The 17,785-nt window shown below is 47.4% G+C and overlaps 1 protein-coding gene and 1 long non-coding RNA gene across 9 annotated transcripts in view; one reads left to right on the plus strand and one right to left on the minus strand.

Moving 5' to 3' along the window:
- Nucleotides 1–937, minus strand: part of PRR14 (proline rich 14) — a 5,524-nt gene extending 4,587 nt beyond the window's left edge. For 2 of the 7 annotated variants that reach the window (XM_070231926.1, XM_023615988.2), the window contains exon 1: nt 396–902. Coding sequence is in view for 2 of the 7 variants with exons in the window: in XM_023615989.2 (XP_023471757.1) it covers nt 4–44 (41 nt within the window). In the remaining 5 variants the exon portion in view is untranslated. Of the gene's footprint in view, nt 1–3; nt 186–328 lie in introns of those variants that run through there. The other 5 variants (XM_023615989.2, XM_070231924.1, XM_014730011.3 and 2 more) reach the window with 4 other exon arrangements.
- Nucleotides 1–17,023, plus strand: part of LOC111767508 (uncharacterized) — a 25,773-nt gene extending 8,750 nt beyond the window's left edge. Inside the window, exon 2 of one of the 2 annotated variants that reach the window (XR_002799223.2) lies at nt 16,814–17,023. This is a non-coding gene — a long non-coding RNA (uncharacterized lncRNA). The remainder of the gene's footprint in view (nt 1–16,813) is intronic. The other variant, XR_002799224.2, reaches the window with a different exon arrangement.
- The last annotated feature ends 762 nt before the right edge of the window (nt 17,024–17,785 follow it).

The raw sequence follows: 17,785 nt of genomic DNA on the forward strand, positions 1-17,785 counted from the left end.
TACAGCGCGGTTCCTCCAATCAGACGCCGTGCGAGGATACACATCTCCCTTTGAGTTCTAGCTCCGCAAAGCTCAACTCAGACAGGGGCGGCCCGAGCGTGAGGATCGCAAACTCAGTCCGGATCCCCGGGGACCCAGTGTCAAGCAGATACCCCCTTCACTCCAATCCCGGGAGGTCCCGCCCACAGACCCCCTCCCACTGCCCTCCCCCCCGGATCCCCGCCCAGCGCTCTCCCCAGCCCGGGACCAGATGGTTCAAATGTTTCCTTCCCTCCCTCCTCCCGCCCTCTCTCCAGCCGCTCGGTGCCCTCCCCCGCGCGCCGCTCACCGCCGCCTCCCGCGGATCCCGGGTCTTCGGCGGCTCCCACCTCCAGTTCCTTTAAAACCAGCCTTACCCAGCACTGCCCAACTGCTGAGGGCCTTCTTCTCCGAGCCTTCGGGCACCGCCCAATCGCCGGTCCCCGTCTTCCGGGGTGGTGAGAAACTAAGTGAAGCCGCCTGGCAGCCATCATCCCTAGGGGCAAGAAGCCAAATTGAAGAGCGCCGCCATTATAGTTGAGGGCGCGTCATGTTGTCTTCGATGGACTGAAGTGGACCGGATGGCGTCATCTTCTGAAGGCCTGTTAGTGGCCAAAGACTATACCAAGTTTCTTGAGATTAAGGCAACTGTGGGGAAGTTAGAGTGCCGCCACGTTTTTTAAGGGCATCTTCCGGTTCTTCGTTCTTAGGCCAATAAACGTCAACTGAGTGCTAACGATATGTGAAGTTTCCAATTTCCTAGAGAGGCCGCAGTGAGGCCGGTTCCGGTACCATCCTGGGTTCCTCAACCCGGTTCCCACAACGCAGGGAAGAGTTTGGGAAAGAGGGCGGGGGGGCCAGAGTCTAGGGTTGGTGCCGCCTCTGGCTCCGTTGCTCGTGCGGTGTCCTGGAGAGAATGGACTGAGCCAATGTGGCAAGGAGGCGGGGGGCGGGGGGAGGCGGCGTTGAGCTTCACTTCACCGCAGTGTTATGTACCTCTTCCTGAAGGAGTGGGGGTTTCTGCGGCCCGCGCAGAGGGCTCAGTATAGGGACATCATTACAGGAGACCAGTAACCACCTTGGCGTACTTGGTAGGGTCCGCCCGCTTTCCTCTCTGTTCCAGGCTCCCACGAGCCCTCTTTCAAGAGAGGCCTGGCTGATGTGGCGTGTAAATAGTCCTTAGTAGTAAGGGAACAGAGATGGAATTCCGCTGTTTGGAGAGGCTGCATCATGGAACCTTTACAAGGAGGCTGGCTCTTGGTGGGGAGGAAGCGGGCATGTATCGGCTTCTTGCACTGTGAAGGCGCGCACACCGCTTAACCGAAGCCCGTGCCTCCACTAGTTCTCCTTCCCCCAGGAGTCCCTGGTCCAAACCAGTACTTATTTTCTTGACAGAACAGGAGAGCCTGAAGCCTAAGATCCTGGCTATGAGATGAAGGTGCAGAGTGACCTACCCAAATCAGCATAATTCTCTCCTATTGGATTGAATGATAAAAGTAATGACACAGAAGGATGACATGGAAAGAGCAGAATGGGTAGGAGCTGGTGTGGGAACTGAAGACTCCCAGCTCTGTAACCAAGGACTCATCCAGATAGCTCTCCCAGGACTACAGCGATTCTCTGTAACGCGAGGCCTCCTGGGTCCTCTGGAAATCCGTGAGACTTCTGGTGGGAGTAGACAGCAGCTCTTCCAGCCAACGGTGTTCTCTCTCACCCTGGATCAGGGCTCGCTGTATGGTGCCTGAGGATTTTGCTTGGAGCGGGGAGTCGCATGGTAATGTTTCCAACTATGAGTGCTGGGAGATCCTTCTCAACCTTGATGAGCTGAGAGGCCTTCTATAGCCTCTCACTTTCCTGCTTAAACACACAGGTGCTTCCCAGGCCCCCGGGTAAGAAAAGCCTGCAATGGCAGAGCATGCCTGATCTGAGTTTTGATTCTCTATGTCTCCTGAAGAAGTCAACACCAAGGGCAAAGGAAGTAGCCTAAAGAAAGGACCTGGGGCCTGGCCCTGTGGCCGAGTGGTTAAGTTCACGCGCTCACTTTGGCGGCCCGGGGTTTTGTCGGTTTGGATCCTGGGCACCAATGTGGCTCCACTCGTCAGGCCATGCTGAGGCAGCATCCCACATAGCACAACCAGAGGCACTCACAACTAGAATATACAACTCACAACTGGAATATACAAGCTTTGGGGAGAAGAAGAAGGAAGGAAAAAAAAAAGAAAGAAAGGACCTGGGCCTGAGAATCTGGCAGGGAGGGCCCAGCCCCATGATGCTATCTTGGGGCACTGGAGTTCATCAAATTGAAGTCTAAAGTAGACTGTGGTGTCTTGGCTCTCAGCCCAGGCCAGCAATGGCAAGACCTTATGGCCTCATGGGCTCACCTCTGCCCTCTTTGTAACTACCATTGCAACAACTCTTATACTCTGGGGTGTGGCCAGTGTGTGCTGAGCCATTGGAAAGAGGCCCCATGAAGCCTCCAGTGGAGCAGGCGATGTGGCTGGAGATTGGCACATCTGTGGCATATCAGTGTATCATTCTTCAGAAACTCTGGGCGCCTTTGGACTCTGGGTGTCCCATCTGCTTAACTATTCCTGGCCTCAGTGGTCTCATTTGTAAAATGGGAAAAATAAACCCGGTCATGCCTATCTCACAATAGACTTGGAAGATCAAGATCAAGTGAGAAGGGGCCGGCGCGCTGGCGCAGTGGTTAAGTTTGCACACTCTGCTTCAGCAGCCCGTGGTTCACCAGTTCAGATCCCAGGTTCGGACATGGCACCGCTTGGCAAGCCATGCTGTGGTAGGTGTCCCACATATAAAGTGGAGGAAGATGGGCACAGATGTTAGCTCAGGGCCAGTCTTCCTCAGCAAAAAGAGGAGGATTGGCAGCAGATGTTAGCTCAGGGCTAATCTTCCTGAAAAAAGAAAAAAAAAAAAAAGATCAAGCGAGAAGACACATCTAAATGTGCCTGATAAATAAGTCAAGTCTCAGGCTGCAGGTAAAAAAAACTACCTCTTTCTCTCAGAGTGCTCTGCCCCTTCTAGTCCTCAAGCCGGCTGCTCTGCTCAGTAACTTTCTCAGCAAAAGCCTCTAGCCTGAGCTTCAGATCAGCCAGGGTGGGTTGGGTTGGATTGTGGCTGCAGGGTGTTGAGATGGGTGGCGTGGTCAGTTATAGCCCTTTGCTGAGAACCACCCCTGAGAAATGACAGGAAGCCTTGGGTTTGTGTTGCTACTCTGATTCACATCAACCATTCAGCAGAATTTCCACACCTCCTATATGCTGCGCCCTGGGGATAGACAGGTGCCTGTCCCTGAGAGTTTGGAGTTTATATCCCTGTATACATGATTGCCATTGGCTCTGCTGCTTTCCTCAGCTTCAGTCCTCTCCACTCTGAAGTACTTGGTCCAGCCAAGTGTCAGCACATTCCTGCTCAATTGAATTCCCTCGGTGAGGAGCTTTCAAGACCCACCTCTGGGGGCTCTTCCACTCTGGTCAGCTACTTCAAGTTACTAGAATTTTTACTTATCTGAGAAAGCTGGTCCTGTCCATGGTCTCACTCCTCTTCCCCAGTCTAGAGAGGCATCTGCCATCAGTTCTACCTTGTCTCCTGTTTTTTGTTTTTTTGAGTAGCAGGTGATGATAGGCGGGTGCCCAAGTTTGGAGGAACTGAATAGTAAAGTGACAGGGCTTATGGTGAGGATGTCAGGAGAGAGGAGAAGGTTGGGAGGATTGGAGAGAGAGAGTCAAGAATGGTGAAGGGAGCTGCCTATTAATACCTTAAACAATGGTATGTCACTGTGCCAGTTACCAATTTATTACCAGTGAGCTCCAAATTCATTCTTTTTACCTGCTCTGCAAAAATGAATCTGGACCCTTTAAGTATTTTTTCTTTGCTGGCTGGCATTATATTAAGTTTTGTCAGTAGACAGCTGGTGAGACATTGCAGGAAGAAAGGGTTTTGCTTCCTGGTTCCACGGAGCCCTCTTGGCAGGCTCCTGCAGTGCAAGTGGATTCCCCAGCTCCCAGCTTCTGCAGTGCAGGCGGCTTCTCCAGTGCCCGGTTCTTGCAGTGCATAGTGAGTGGGCAGCGGCACCCAATGGCCAGCAGCTTCCCCTGGTACACCCCTTGGAAAGTTTTGTAGTGGAGTGCCTCTGGTGAGACACCTTCCCATGAACAGTTTTCCCTGGCACCCTAGAGGGAAGATTTCCAGCAAGTTCCACCAGAGCGGCACCCAGCAACTTCTGTTCTCTCTCAAAAAGTTCTGGATCTCGGGCTGGCCCGGTTGTGCAGCGGTTAAGTTCGCACGTTCTTCTTCTCGGCGGCCCACGGTTTGCCAGTTCAGATCCCGAGTGTAGACATGGCACCGCTTGGCAAAAGCCATGCTGTGGTAGGCGTCCCATGTATAAAGTGGAGGAAGATGGGCATGGATGTTAGCTCAGAGCCAGTCTTCCTCAGCAAAAAAAGGAGGATTGGCAGTAGTTAGCTCAGGGCTAATCTTCCAAAAAAAAAAAAAAGGTTCTGGATCTCATCCCCAGGGAGGCCCAAATAAAGGATCTTTCTTGGGTGCTATACCTCCAGCTGAAGGGTAGTGGCTGCTCCTTATATCTGTTATTCCTGCATTCTTTAGAATTCTCTTTACTTCGTACTATCTGTGGTGGGCAGAATCGTGTCCCCCAAAAAGATATGTTTAAGTCCTAACGCCCCGTTCCTGTGACTGTGACCTTATTTGGAAATACAGTCTTTGCAGATATAATCAGTGAGGTCATTCTGGATTAGGGTGGGCCCTAATCCAGTGATTGATGTCCTTGTAAGAAGAAGGAAATTTGGACACAAACACAGGGACAGAGGAATGCTATGTGAGGACACACAGGAAGAATGCCGCGTGGCAACAGAGGCAGAGATTGGAGGGTGCATCTGCAAACCAAGAATGCCAGAGACTGCCATCAACCACCAGAATCTAGGAAGAGGCAAGGGAGGACTCTCCCCATGGTCTCAGAGGGAACATAGTCCTGCTGATGCCTTGATCTCTGATTTCTGGTCTCCAGAACCATGAGAGAATAGATTTGTGGTGTCGTAAGCCCCTAGTTTGTGGCAATTTGTTATGGCAGCCCTAGGAAACTGTACACAATCCAATCTCTCATTTCCCTAATTCCCTGTAACAGTTGATAATTTTTTATAATAATCTTTTCCTTTTTTTTTTTTTAAAGATTTTATTTTTTTCCTTTTTCTCCCCAACCCCCCCCCCCCGGTACATAGTTGTATATTCTTCGTTGTGGGTCCTTCTAGTTGTGGCATGTGGGATGCTGCCTCAGCGTGGTCTGATGAGCAGTGCCATGTCTGCGCCCAGGATTCGAACCAACAAAACACTGGGCCGCCTGCAGTGGAGCTCGCGAACTTAACCACTCGGCCACAGGGCCAGCCCCCTAATCTTTTCCTTGTTAAAATTACTATGTGGTTTTTCTCTCCTGATTGGACCCGGACTTATACCATCACCAACAAAAATACTAGTGTTTAGCATTAAATAAAATGGAATATCTGAATTTTGAATGTCCTTGCCGCAGTTACTATGCAGATATTTCAGAAAGTAAGCTGTTTTCGAGAGAAGCTTAAGTCTACACCGCAGACATATTCCTTAAAGGCATTTTGAATGCTCTTATCACTCCTGAGAAAAAATAGAAAATGAGCACAGATGGTACCTGTGAGGACATCTGGCTCAACTGAAGTGGAGGAAGTTGAGCTGGACAGCTGCGTGTTGTCTAAAGGCAATTCCTGGCATCCTATGGTTTCAGGTGGAGGCCAGCTGTAGACAACACTCAGAAAACAAGTTCAGGTAGAGGTTTCTGGAAATGAGTGTGCCTGATGTTACAGGCCGGGAAGGTGGAGGGACAGTGGTACTCAGGACTAGAATGGCAATTCTGGGGCAGGGAGGTCCATGACATACAGACACAAAACTGAGTCACACCGTTATAACCTTTCCTCCAGCGTAAGAGGCCTAGATGAGGGACGGCAAGGGCTGTGGATGGTCAAGAAGGCTCCAAATATGGGCTGAAGTGTCCATTTATTTGTTCAACACATTTGTTGAACTCCAGCCATATGCCACACACAAAAGATACTATGGGGAAGAAGACAGTGAGAATCCTTGTCCTCAGGGAGAGAGACCGCTAAATAGACCAGGGCATAGTGACATACATGCTAAACTCAGCTTATATCCAGGTTCCCAAAAGAGCACATGAGCAGGGCTAGAAGAGCAGAAGACTTCTCGGAGAAAGTGATGAATCATCTGAGAATTCGAGGAAAGGGGGTGGGGAAGGGAGACTGTGCATGGGTCATCACACCTGTGCAGAGGTGCAGGGCAAAACTCAGGAGCTGCAAATAATTGGGTTGTCAGCCTATCAGAAGTAATGCATGCCTTTTAGAATAAATATTTTGAAAGCTCCTTTTACTATGATGAAATAAATGAATAGAGAGATAACCCATCTACATTTCTACTTTAAAAAAAATTCAACATAACCCTTACTATAATTTAAAGGACAAAGTCATTTATTTAAAAATGTGTATCCACTAGTATACATAATTTAGAATAAAAATTACAAATACAAGCAACAATATGAAAGAATTTTAGAAGCAAAAGAAGTCAGACAGAAAAGAGAGATACATATGTCATAGCGTATGATTCCATTTGTATGATGTTCAAAAAGAGGCAAAGCTGATCTATAATGTCAGGATTAGACTAGTGGGTACCCTTGGGAAAGGCAGTGACTGGAAGGTGCGTGAAGGGAGTCTAGGGTGCTAGAAACTTTCGGTTCCTTGAGCTGGGTACTGATTATGGAGTGTGTTCACTTTGTGAAAATTCATTGAGCTTACTCTTAGGATTTGTGCACTTTTCTGTATTATGTTATTCTCTAATTTTTTTTTAAATAATGTATACCTCAATATGTAAATACTTGGGTAGGGCTTTGCGGGAAGATTTAGTGAAGTGGTCATATGCTTGCGCCTACACCTAGGGTTTCTATGAATACAGCAGCCACAAACTCAGATTGGCACGGATGGGTTGTCTTGGTGATTCGAATTCAAGTGTAGCCATCTGCATCATGATTTTCCACAATGGCAAACAATTCTTGGTAAAGTTCCAAACAAAACAAAATACAATCTTCCCTCAATTTATATAGGTGTGTGCCTTTCTGGGACAGTCAGAATTAAAGCTGTACTTTTAAGTTTGTGTTTGCATATAAAATGAATTTAGGTTCTGTACTCAGATAATTACAAACCTGTTTTCACCTACACGAATGTCCACAGGGCATTCTGAAAACAGTGGAGCACAAGGGACAGTTTTTCATTGATCAGGACTGCCTAGTACTGTGTAAGACAGCTGATGTCCCTGGGTCCACTCATTAAATGCCAATAGGTCCTCCGTCACTGTGACCAAAAAAACACTCCCACAAACACACAAAACGCTCCCTATGGGGTAGCACTGCCCCTGTTGAGAAGCACTGGTTTAGACCACAAATTTAGGGCACAAAGTTCAGAAACTTGGGGGGATCCTCAAAGAAACAAGGATTATTTAGGGCTCAGCAAAGGTCAGCTTAGTTGGAGGAAAAGGGTTGTGGGTAAAAAGCGAGGACTGCCAGGCATTGGTTTGCTTGACTCCATAAAGATTTGTTAAATGAATAAGTGAACAACTTATTGAGTGAATGGATGCTGCATGGAATAAGGAACTATTGATGTTTTTTACATTTACTTTTTAATAGATAATTCATTCACATGGTTTTCATTTTAAAAACACTTTTCTATTCATTCCTGGCCTCCTATAGGAAATCATTCTTATTAGATTTTTATCCATCCTCCAGAGTTTCTTTGTGCCAATAAAAGCGAATGTCCATTTCTATTCTTTTTTCCCCTGCCTTATTTATATTCAGGAGGTAGCATACTACACACACTGTTCTGCTCTTAGCTTAATATATCCAGGAGTTCTTTCCTTAGCATTTCCATGTTGTTTTCAACAGCTGCTGAGTTTTCCATTGTGTGAATATCAGCGTTTCTTTAATCACTCTCCTATTGATGAGAATTTAATTGTTTTCTATCTTTCAGTATTATAAACAATGCTTCAGTGACAACCATTACATACGTGTCACTTAGCACATGTGTTTTATAGTAAAGATTTTTAAGGAAGGACAAGACAAAATTAAGACGATGCTTTAGGAGGTTTTAGTAACTCCTGTGCAAGATGGATTTGGGAGTGGGTTTATATGAGAAGCAAGTTATTAAACTAGGCTAGATATAACAGGGAGAGAGGTGTCATGGTTTGACAAATAAGTCCATAGATTCTTTGAATCTTCCCCCCTCAGAGTTGGAGCCTAATTCCCTCCTTTTAAATATGAGCTGGACCTAGTGCCTCAAATCTAATGAATAGAAGAAAGCAGAAGTGGCAGTGTGATTTTGGGGACTAGGTCATAAAAAGAACTCTCTTTACTTTAATTTTTTTTAAAGATTTTATTTTTCCTTTTTCTCCCCAAAGCCCTCCGGTACATAGTTGTGGAATTTTTTTTCTGTTTTTTTAGTCATAGGTCCTTTCTAGTTGTGGCATGTGGGACGCCACCCCAACATGGCCTGATGAGTGGTGCCATGTCCGCGCCCAAGATTCGAACCAGTGAAACCCTGGGCTGCCGAAGCAGAGCACACAAACTTTAACCACTCGGCCACGGGGCCAGCCCCAAAAGAACTCTCTTTAGTTCTTTCTCTCTCTCAGATCACTTGCTCTGGAGGAAGCCAGCTGACATGTCATATGTAGCCGTATGGAACCCTATGGAGAGAACCACATGGTAAGAAACTGAGGCCTCCTGCCAACAGCTGTGTGAGTGAGCTCGGAAACAGATCCTCCAGGCCCCGTCAAGCCTTCAAATGACTGCAGCCCTGGCCGTCACCTTGACTGCAACCTCATGACAAACCCTGAGCTACAACTACCCAGCTAAGCCTATCCCAAATTCCTGACCCACAAAACTGTGAGATGATAAATGTTTGTGGTTTAGGCCACTAAATTTTGGGGCAGTGTATTATCCACAGGTGGAATGACTGGAATGGAAAAGAAAGGAAGGGTTATAGAGTTATCTGGGAGAATCACTTATCTATGCTTATTAGAAATTATCTGTTCTCCCCCTTTGGAATGTAAGCTCCTTGAGGAGAGGATCTCTGCCTGTTGTTTTCCCTAGTGATTTATCTTAAGCTGCTAGTGTATGGCAAACTCTTTGGACTGGCAGGGAAAGCCATGAAAGAAGGGACTTAGATAACAGGACATTAGCTCTAATATGCCAGTAACAGGACTGAAGTGTTGTTGAATAGTCAATTAAAATGTCTAGAAAAAAATAAGTTCATGGCTCAACAACCATCTGAAACTATTCAGCAGCCAGTTAGATGTGTAGACCTGGAGGGAGATTTCTCAGCCTCAGCACTGTTAATATTTTGTGTTCGATCATTCTTGTGAAGAGCTGTCCTGTGCACTGTACGTTGCTTAGTGGAAGAATCCCTAGCCTCTACCCACTAGATGTCAGTAGCACACACCCATCTCTTCTCTGTCCCCACTCCCCCTCCCTGCCTCTCCCCCTTGTGATAGCCAAAAAATGTCTCTAGATATTGCCAAATGTCCCCTGGGCGGGGGGGAGAGTAATCACCCACAGTTGAGAATCACTGGCCTAGAGGATATAATGACAATTGAAAGCAGGGGAAAGAAGTTGGATGCCTGAACCTTGGGGAAATGTACTTAAAAATGAGGGAGGTAGGGGCTGGCTGGTGGCACAATGGTTGGGTTCCCGCACTCCACTTTGGTGGCTCGGGGTTTGGCAGTTTAGATCCTGGGCACAGACCTGCACACTGCTCATCAAGCCATGCTGTGGCGGCATCCCACGTAGAGGAACTAGGACTTACAACTATGATGCACAGCTAGGTGCTGGGGCTTTGGAGAGAAAGGAAAAAAAAAAAAGGAAGATTGGCAACAGATGTTAGCCCAGGGCCAATCTTCCTCACCGAAAAAAAAAAAAGCATACCTTAAATGAGGTTAAAAAAAAATGAGGAAGGTAACAAAGAAAACAGAAGAGCCAAACAACAAAACCAAGAAAACGAAAAGGGATTCAGAAGCCAATGGAAGAAAGTGGCAGAGTGTTTTAATGAGGAGGTTGGCAGGACTTCGAGAGAATTGTTTTAGTGGAATAGCAGGACAAAAGCTTGGTTGGAGTGTGCTTGTGTGTGCATGTGCACACATAATGTGTCCTAGGTGGGATAGGTGATGAAAATGCAGACTAGTAGCCAGTAACAGGAAAGCCATCAAGCAAACATGGAACAATAAGATCAAAGGTAGAGAGAAATAATCAAAAGAGAGGGAGAGGATGTAGGGAAAATGAGAAATGAGGGAGTGCTTGGGCAGTCCACTGCATTCTGCAGCCCTGGGGAGTCTTGGAAAGGACAAAGTATCAATTTTCCTCCTTCTCAAGAGGGAATGAGGTTGTTTGTTGAAGAAAAGAAGAAGGAGGGAGCAGAGCATTAACAAATTAAATTAGAAAAAACCATGAAATGGGATCTGGGACCCACCCTTGGCCTTTCCAGCCTAGTTTCAAGAGACTGGCTTACTGGGTTGGGATCCATAAGAATTTTCTCTGAATAGAAGGTGGAGACCATGCCATTCTTTTAGAACACACTAGACCACAGAAGGTTCTCGAAAGGACCCTCCTGTGCATTTCTATTACTCTCACCTGAGTTAATACCCCCATTTATTCTCATGTGGGTGAACTAAAGCAAAAGCCTCTTCTCATCTCCAGGTTCAATAACTTCCTTGCTCAAGAACATTTAATACCTCCCAGCTGTCTACAGTGTAAGGACCAAAATGCTGTTTAATTCTCAGGGAAAGAGAGGGAACTAACACTTATCAATGCCTACCATATGCTACGTGTATTAATTTCCCAGGGATGCCATAACAAAGGACCACAAACTGGGTGGCTTAAAATAGAAATTTATCCTCTCATAGTTCTGGAAGCTGGAAGTCCAAAGTCAAGGTGTCGGCAGGGCCATGTTCCCTCTGAGATCCTGAGTAAAATCCTTCCTCGCCTTTTCCTAGCTTCTGGTGGTAGCCAAAAATCCTTGACGTTTCTTGGTCTGCATCTGCATGTTTCTAATCTGTGGCTGGTGTTCTCTCTTCTTACAAGGACACCAGTTGTATGACATTAAGTCCCACCCTAATCCAGTGTGATCTTATCTTAACTCGATTACATCGGCGAAGATCCTGTTTCCAAATAAGGTCACAATCCGAGGTATTGGGAGACACAATTCAACACAAAACAGTGGTATTTAAGTTTCAAACAATTTTGCAAGGTAGAGACTATTGATGGGGATTTTTAGGCTGCTTAATTTTAAAATGGCTTATGATGAGGATTTTTAGGCTGGTTAGTTTTAAAACTACAGATGAGATTCAGGCTCCAAGGAGTGGAATTTGTTTGCCCCTTTGTTGGGAAACATTTACATTTCTAAGGGAAACCTCTATCTGTGAAGATGCCTCCCTCTCTTTGCCAGGAAGAGGGGGGGATGGTCTTATCTCTAGAGGCTCTTGGTCAATGCCAGAGGCAAGAACTTAAGTTGGTTGCTGTCTGGCAATCTCATGTAACTGGTTTAGGGTGGTGGCGTCTAACCTTTCTAACCTTTACTTAATCCGATTTGATTCTTGTCTAAAAGTCATGGGATCACCCAATGACCAGACCCCACCCGCACTGATACCATTTTAACTTTTTTTCATGTTCTTTCCTTTGTCTTGTAAAGAGATGAATCATATACCTATGCCTTATAAAATTAGCCCTAACCCTCAACTCGGGGCAGCAGCAGGAGCTCTGACTGCCCGTGGGTCCTGTCCCCACGCACCAGCTCTGCCTGCCCATGGGTCCTGTCCCCATGCCAGCGGGGGCAGCAGCAGCAGCTCTGCCTGCCCATGGGCTCTGTCCCCATGCCAGCGGGGGCAGCAGAAGCGGCAGCAACAGGAGCTCTGACTGCCCGTGGGTCCTGTCCCCACGCACCAGCTCTGCCTGCCCATGGGTCCTGTCCCCATGCCAGCGGGGGCAGCAGCAGCGGCTCTGCCTGCCCATGGGTCCTGTCCCCATGCCAGCGAGGGCATCAGAAGCAGCGGCAGCAGAAGCTCTGACTGCCCATGGGTCCTGTCCCCATGCTATTCCACTATTCTCTAAATAAAAGAGCACTACTGCCAGATCTTGAGAGTCTAAGAAATCTTTCTTTCGACTCCTTGGCTCACCGACCCCGCATCACTATGATTAAACTGAGGCTCAGAGAGGGGCCGGCCCGGTAGCGCAGCAGTTAAGTGTGCACGTTCCACTTCCTCGGCCTGGGTTCCCAGCTTCGGATCCCGGGTGTGGACATGGCAACACTTGGCAAGCCATGCTGTGGTAGGCGTCTCACTTATAAGGTAGAGGAAGATGGGCACGATGTTAGCTCAGGGCCAGTCCTCCTCAGCAACGAGAGGAAGATTGGCAGCAGATGTTAGCTCAGGGCTAATCTTCCTCAAAAAACAAACAAAAAAACTGAGGCTCATAGCTATAAGGTGATTGGCTAAATGTCACAAAACTAATAAATAACAGAGTTGGGATGTCCCTACCCAGTCTATCGAGCTGCAAATATCGTGTTCATTTTATGTAGCACGAAATTACCCAAGCAGACATTTGCAAAACTGTCCCTCAAATGCTCTACACTAACGCCAAACTGATCTAATTATTACTGTGGTATATATCCTATGCTTTTCCGTCTTCTCATATGACATCATGATGTCTCCATCTGTCCAGATTCTCTCATCGTTGAAGGCCCAGCTTCAAGGCTCCTCCTTGAAGCCTTCTTCAGTCTCTTCTGATCATCTAGGGCATTTCTCACTGTCCCTTCTGATGCGGGGTCGGTGAGCCGAGGAGTCGAAAGAAAGATTTCTTAGACTCTTAAGATCTGGCAGTAGTGCTCTTTTATTTAGAGAATAGTGTAGCATGGGGACAGGACCCATGGGCAGTCAGAGCTTCCGCTGCTGCCGCTTCTGTTGCCCCTGCTGGCATGGGGACAGGGCCCATGGGCAGGCAGAGCAGCTGCTGCTGCCCCCGCTGGCATGGGGACAGGACCCATGGGCAGGCACAGCTGGTGCGTGGGGACAGGACCCACGGGCAGTCAGAGCTTCTGCTGCTGCCCCGAGTTGAGGGTTAGGGCTAAATTTAAGGCATAGGTATATGATTCATCTCTTTACAAGACAAAGGAAAGAACATGAAAAAAAAGTTAAAATGGTATCAGTGCAGGTGGGGTCTGGTCATTGAGTGATCCCATGACTTTTAGACAAGAATCAAATCGGATTAAGTAAAGGTTAGAAAGGTTAGACGCCACCGCCCTAAACCAGTTACATGAGATTGCCAGACAGCAACCAACTTAAGTTCTTCCCTTCGCCATTAAGAGCTTCTAGAGATAAGACCATTCCCCCTTCTTCCTGGCACAGAGAGGGAGGCATCTTCACAGATAGAGGTTTCCCTTAGAAATGTAAATGTTTCCCAACAAAGGGGCAAACAAATTCCACTCCTTGGAGCCTGAATCTCATCTGTAGTTTTAAAACTAACCAGCCTAAAAATCCTCATCATAAGCCATTTTAAAATTAAGCAGCCTAAAAATCCTCATCACCTTCTGCCCTGCAATTATCTGTGTTCCTTTCTAAAATGCTACTCACCTCAGAGGATTGGATGGAGGACAAATCAGACGACAGATGGGGAAATTTTGTAATATGTAGAGTGCTCCAAATTTTTAGTGAAGTTACAAAGAACTTTCATACATTTTAAAGCAGCTTTCTTGAGATAGAGGTCATAAGCCACCTATCTGAAGAGTACAATTCAAAGATTTTTTTGTATATGTATTAACATCACTACAATCTAATTTTAGAACATTTTCACCACCCCCAAAAGAAATTCCCTATCGTTAGCAGGCACTTCCTATTCCCCCCTCTCCTTGGCCCTTCTTCTACAGATTTGTTTATTCTGGACACTTCATACAAACCTTCACACATTTTTGACTTCCACAAGGACTTTTCATTGTACGAACTTTTCACAATGATCTTTGGGGATCAACACCCCTATTTTACAGGAGAAAACTGACAGTTGTCGACGATTTGTAAGTGCCAAACTCGCCCACGGATTTCGGACTCCGCCGCTACACAGTCTGGCCAAGACCTTGAGCTCTCGGGTGGGAAGTTCGACCTCCTCACTAGCGCAGGTGGAGTCCAGCCTGGGCTGGAGGGGCAACCCTGGACGCCAAGTACCGCAGGGAGAGCCTCTGGGTTCTACCCCCGCACTCTGGCAGCTGCATTGCAGCCGGCGCAGCCACAGGCTCAGTCTAGGGAGCCCTGCAGGCCCCTGAATGCGTCTTCCCGCTTCGGCTTTTCCTCTCCGCACGCAGGTCACACGCCCCACGAGGATCCCTAATGGCTCTACTGCAGGTTACTCCCACGCGAGCGCCATTCAAACTTCCCCTCCCTCCGAGGCCCAATCGCCGCGCGCCTCTGTAGGCGCGGACTGGAAACGCCCTATCAACCCGCGCGATCGGCGGGACCGGCCGAGCTCCCGGGGTCCCAGTGCCGCGTACCCTTGTACCCCGGGGCAGCGAAGAGCGTGGAGGCTGCACCATGCCTTATTTAGTATGGCTAACTTGACCTAACGAGGAAAGGTTATCACACTGCTTTGGGAGAAAAAGAGGTGAAGCTGGTGTCTCGCCAGGTTTTTTAAGGGACTTTCTCAGGATCCGGATCCAAAATGAGAGGTGCTCCAGGGGCTCCAAGTGAGGAGGATCTGGGCGGGAAGGAGACGTTCCAGACGGCTGACCTAGGCGGATGTGGGTCTAATACAGAGTCAGGAGAAGTCCTAGCCATTCCTTTTTTTTTTTTTTTTCTTTAAGCTGCCATTATATTTTTAAAATGGAAAAAAAAAAAAAAACCAAAACCCAAAACACTGAACTATGCATTTAGCAAACTGATGCTTTTAACACAAAACTACACTGAAATATAATTGTGCTCTTCGCAAAATAATTATAAGAGAAAAATAATACATAAGGCCAAGGTAAGTTAAGGTCTAGTAATGGTCTTTGGGTCCAGACTACTTGTTTGAGAATAAAATCAAAAGTTTAAATTTGAGTTTCTTGAAAGTGAGGCATGGGACCAAAGACACTCTACCAGACCCCGGTCCCCGCCCAACCCCCCCCCCCCCCCCCCGCCATGCTTCTGTGGCCCTAAACTTGTGTGTGGATCACAGAGGCAGCATATTCAGTACCCAGCAGTGGTTAAGTGCTTGGGGTCTGATGTCAGATTTGGATTCTGATCCTGACTCCATCCCTTACATGTGGTGTGGACGTGGGCAAATCACTTAATTTCTCTGAGCCTCAGTTTCCTTAACATTAAACAATTTTACTAACACCTGATAGAGGACACACAGGAGTTGTACCACCCCACCCCATTCCTTCCTCTGGAACTCCTGCACCACCTCTCACTCATTTCTTCTTCCCCAGGATCTGAGAGTACCTTTGTTTCTTGGATGGGACAAAAAGTTGAGGTCTGTGGTCTTCAGAAGCTGGGGATCCCAAAAAGAAGGCAGGTCAAGATGAGGGGACCAGTGTATGCCTGAAGTCAGACTTCTTGGAAGGGCCCAAGGGCCCATCACTCACAAAGACCTCCCTTTAAAGAACTATCTGATGCAATTTCAGTACCTTTTTTAGGTCAGTTCCATTTTCGCAGATTCCAAGTGGCACTAGGCTGCTTCTTGGTTTGGGGAATATAACAATAGGTTTCTAATAACAGCCCTTGACTACGCCTTCTTCACATATCCTTTCTCCAGTGAATAATATGGAGATAGAGGGTCATAATGTGGGAGTAAGGAAGAGAAATAAATTTTGTTCAGCACCTACTGAACCCAGGTCTTGAACCTCATTGTTTCTAAAGAAGACCTTTAATTACATTATCTCATCTAATCTTCACAACATTCCTAAGAGGAAAAAATGATTACCCCTGCTTAACAGGGAAGGAAGTTAAGGCGGAGAAGGTGAGTTCCACACTACTGAGGGGCAGAGGATCAGAGTCCTTTGTAAATGGGAATCCACAGGAAGCATGACCTCTTTGGAAAAGGGCCCGAAGATGACTTAAGCGTTGGAGCTCAGGGTACGTTTCCCTTGGTTGGAGTGGGAAGTTATGCGGGGTGAGTCGAGGTTCCTGATCGCTTCAAGGTTAAGGTCAGGATTAGTGTGCCACTTAGTAGAAAGGGGTTAGAATCTAGTGGGTTTTTTAGGTTTCCAGCTACACTTTTCTGAATACTCATGTGTTACTAACCTTGGGCCTTTAGAAATCTGAAATGTAAAGGATGTTGAAGTCGTTTCTCTACAGGCTGAGGATCTCAGGATCCTGGTTTTTCTTGAGCTGGTCCTAGGGAGTCCCTAGAGGGTTCCTGTTGTTGGAAAGGAGTATGGGGGGAAGGTCTGCCTTCGCAGGAGAGGACCACACCCTGACTGAGGCATTCTGTCAATGCCCATGGACAACATGGGCTCTTGGTGAGGGGTTAATGGTCCCAGGATTCTATAGGACTGTGAGCCAGTTATGGGGACTTGGGCACCTCTCTTAACCAACTATGCAGGGGAGCTCTGACACAAGTCTTTGAATTTTCCCACTACCTTCATCCTCACCCCTCCAAGAACAGTGGAAAGCCTCGTGGACCAAAACTGGTTACAGGCCAAATTTTGAGATTCTCTCTCTTTTCCAGCAGAATACAAGAAGGAGATGCAGAAAGAAGGGACTGAAAGCCGGGAAACCTCAGGAGATAGAGATACCAGTGCCAGAGCAGGTGCCTCACACTGAGGCTCAGGACCATGGCCTGCTACTCACAATGCCCTGACGCCTTTGAACCTGAGATGTCCATCCAAGTCTGTTTTAATCCCCCATTGCAAACCCTGGAATTAGATATTTTGTCTTTTTTGCCGCCTGCTTTTTCTCCCCTAATCCCCCCAGTTCATAGTTGTATATTTTAGTTGTGAGTCCTTCTAGTTGTGGCATATGGGATGCTCCGTCAGCGTGGCCTGATGAGCAATCCCATGTCCACGCCCAGGATCCAAACCAGCGAAACCCTGGACTGTCCAAGCGGAGCACACGAACTTAACTACTCGGCCACGGGGCCCGCCCCCAGATATTTTGTCTTGACTGTAGCTGGACCTTCTGCAAACTCTCTACCTTGACTTGCACCCAAGGTGCATGGCCTTGCCTCTTCCCTGAGTGTGGCTGTTCTTCTGTAGGGCCTAGGGGCTAATTAGCCACAGAAGCAGTACCCAGAAATGTCTCACTACTCGTGCAGGAAGTGCAGGGCCCTTTTCAGCTTTCACAAGGACATCACCTGAATGAGTGAGTGAGAAGTGGCCTCATACTTTTCCCAAAGGCCTGAAGTATTTTTCTGGCTACTAGCTTTGATTAAGCATCAGCAGAACCATGCTCTGGTTGTAGAAGAAAATCCAGATACATCTTAAGAAGTAGCCAAAAGATTTGGGGTCTCAGTTCTTAGATCCAGATGCACTGAGAATGTTAAGCATTACCCAGAAATCTTTCAGAAGTCTAGGGTAGTCAGCCTGGGAGAGTGAGCGGGGCACCAGGGACATGGGAGTGGGAGATACCTGAATAGCCAAGGAATGGGACCCTGAAGAAGAAGGGGCAAAGACCATAACCCCAACCTTCAAGGCTTCTTCAA

Source organism: Equus caballus, chromosome 13 (genome assembly GCF_041296265.1).
Source record: "Equus caballus isolate H_3958 breed thoroughbred chromosome 13, TB-T2T, whole genome shotgun sequence".
In the NCBI taxonomy this organism is placed as follows: Eukaryota; Metazoa; Chordata; class Mammalia; order Perissodactyla; family Equidae; genus Equus; species Equus caballus.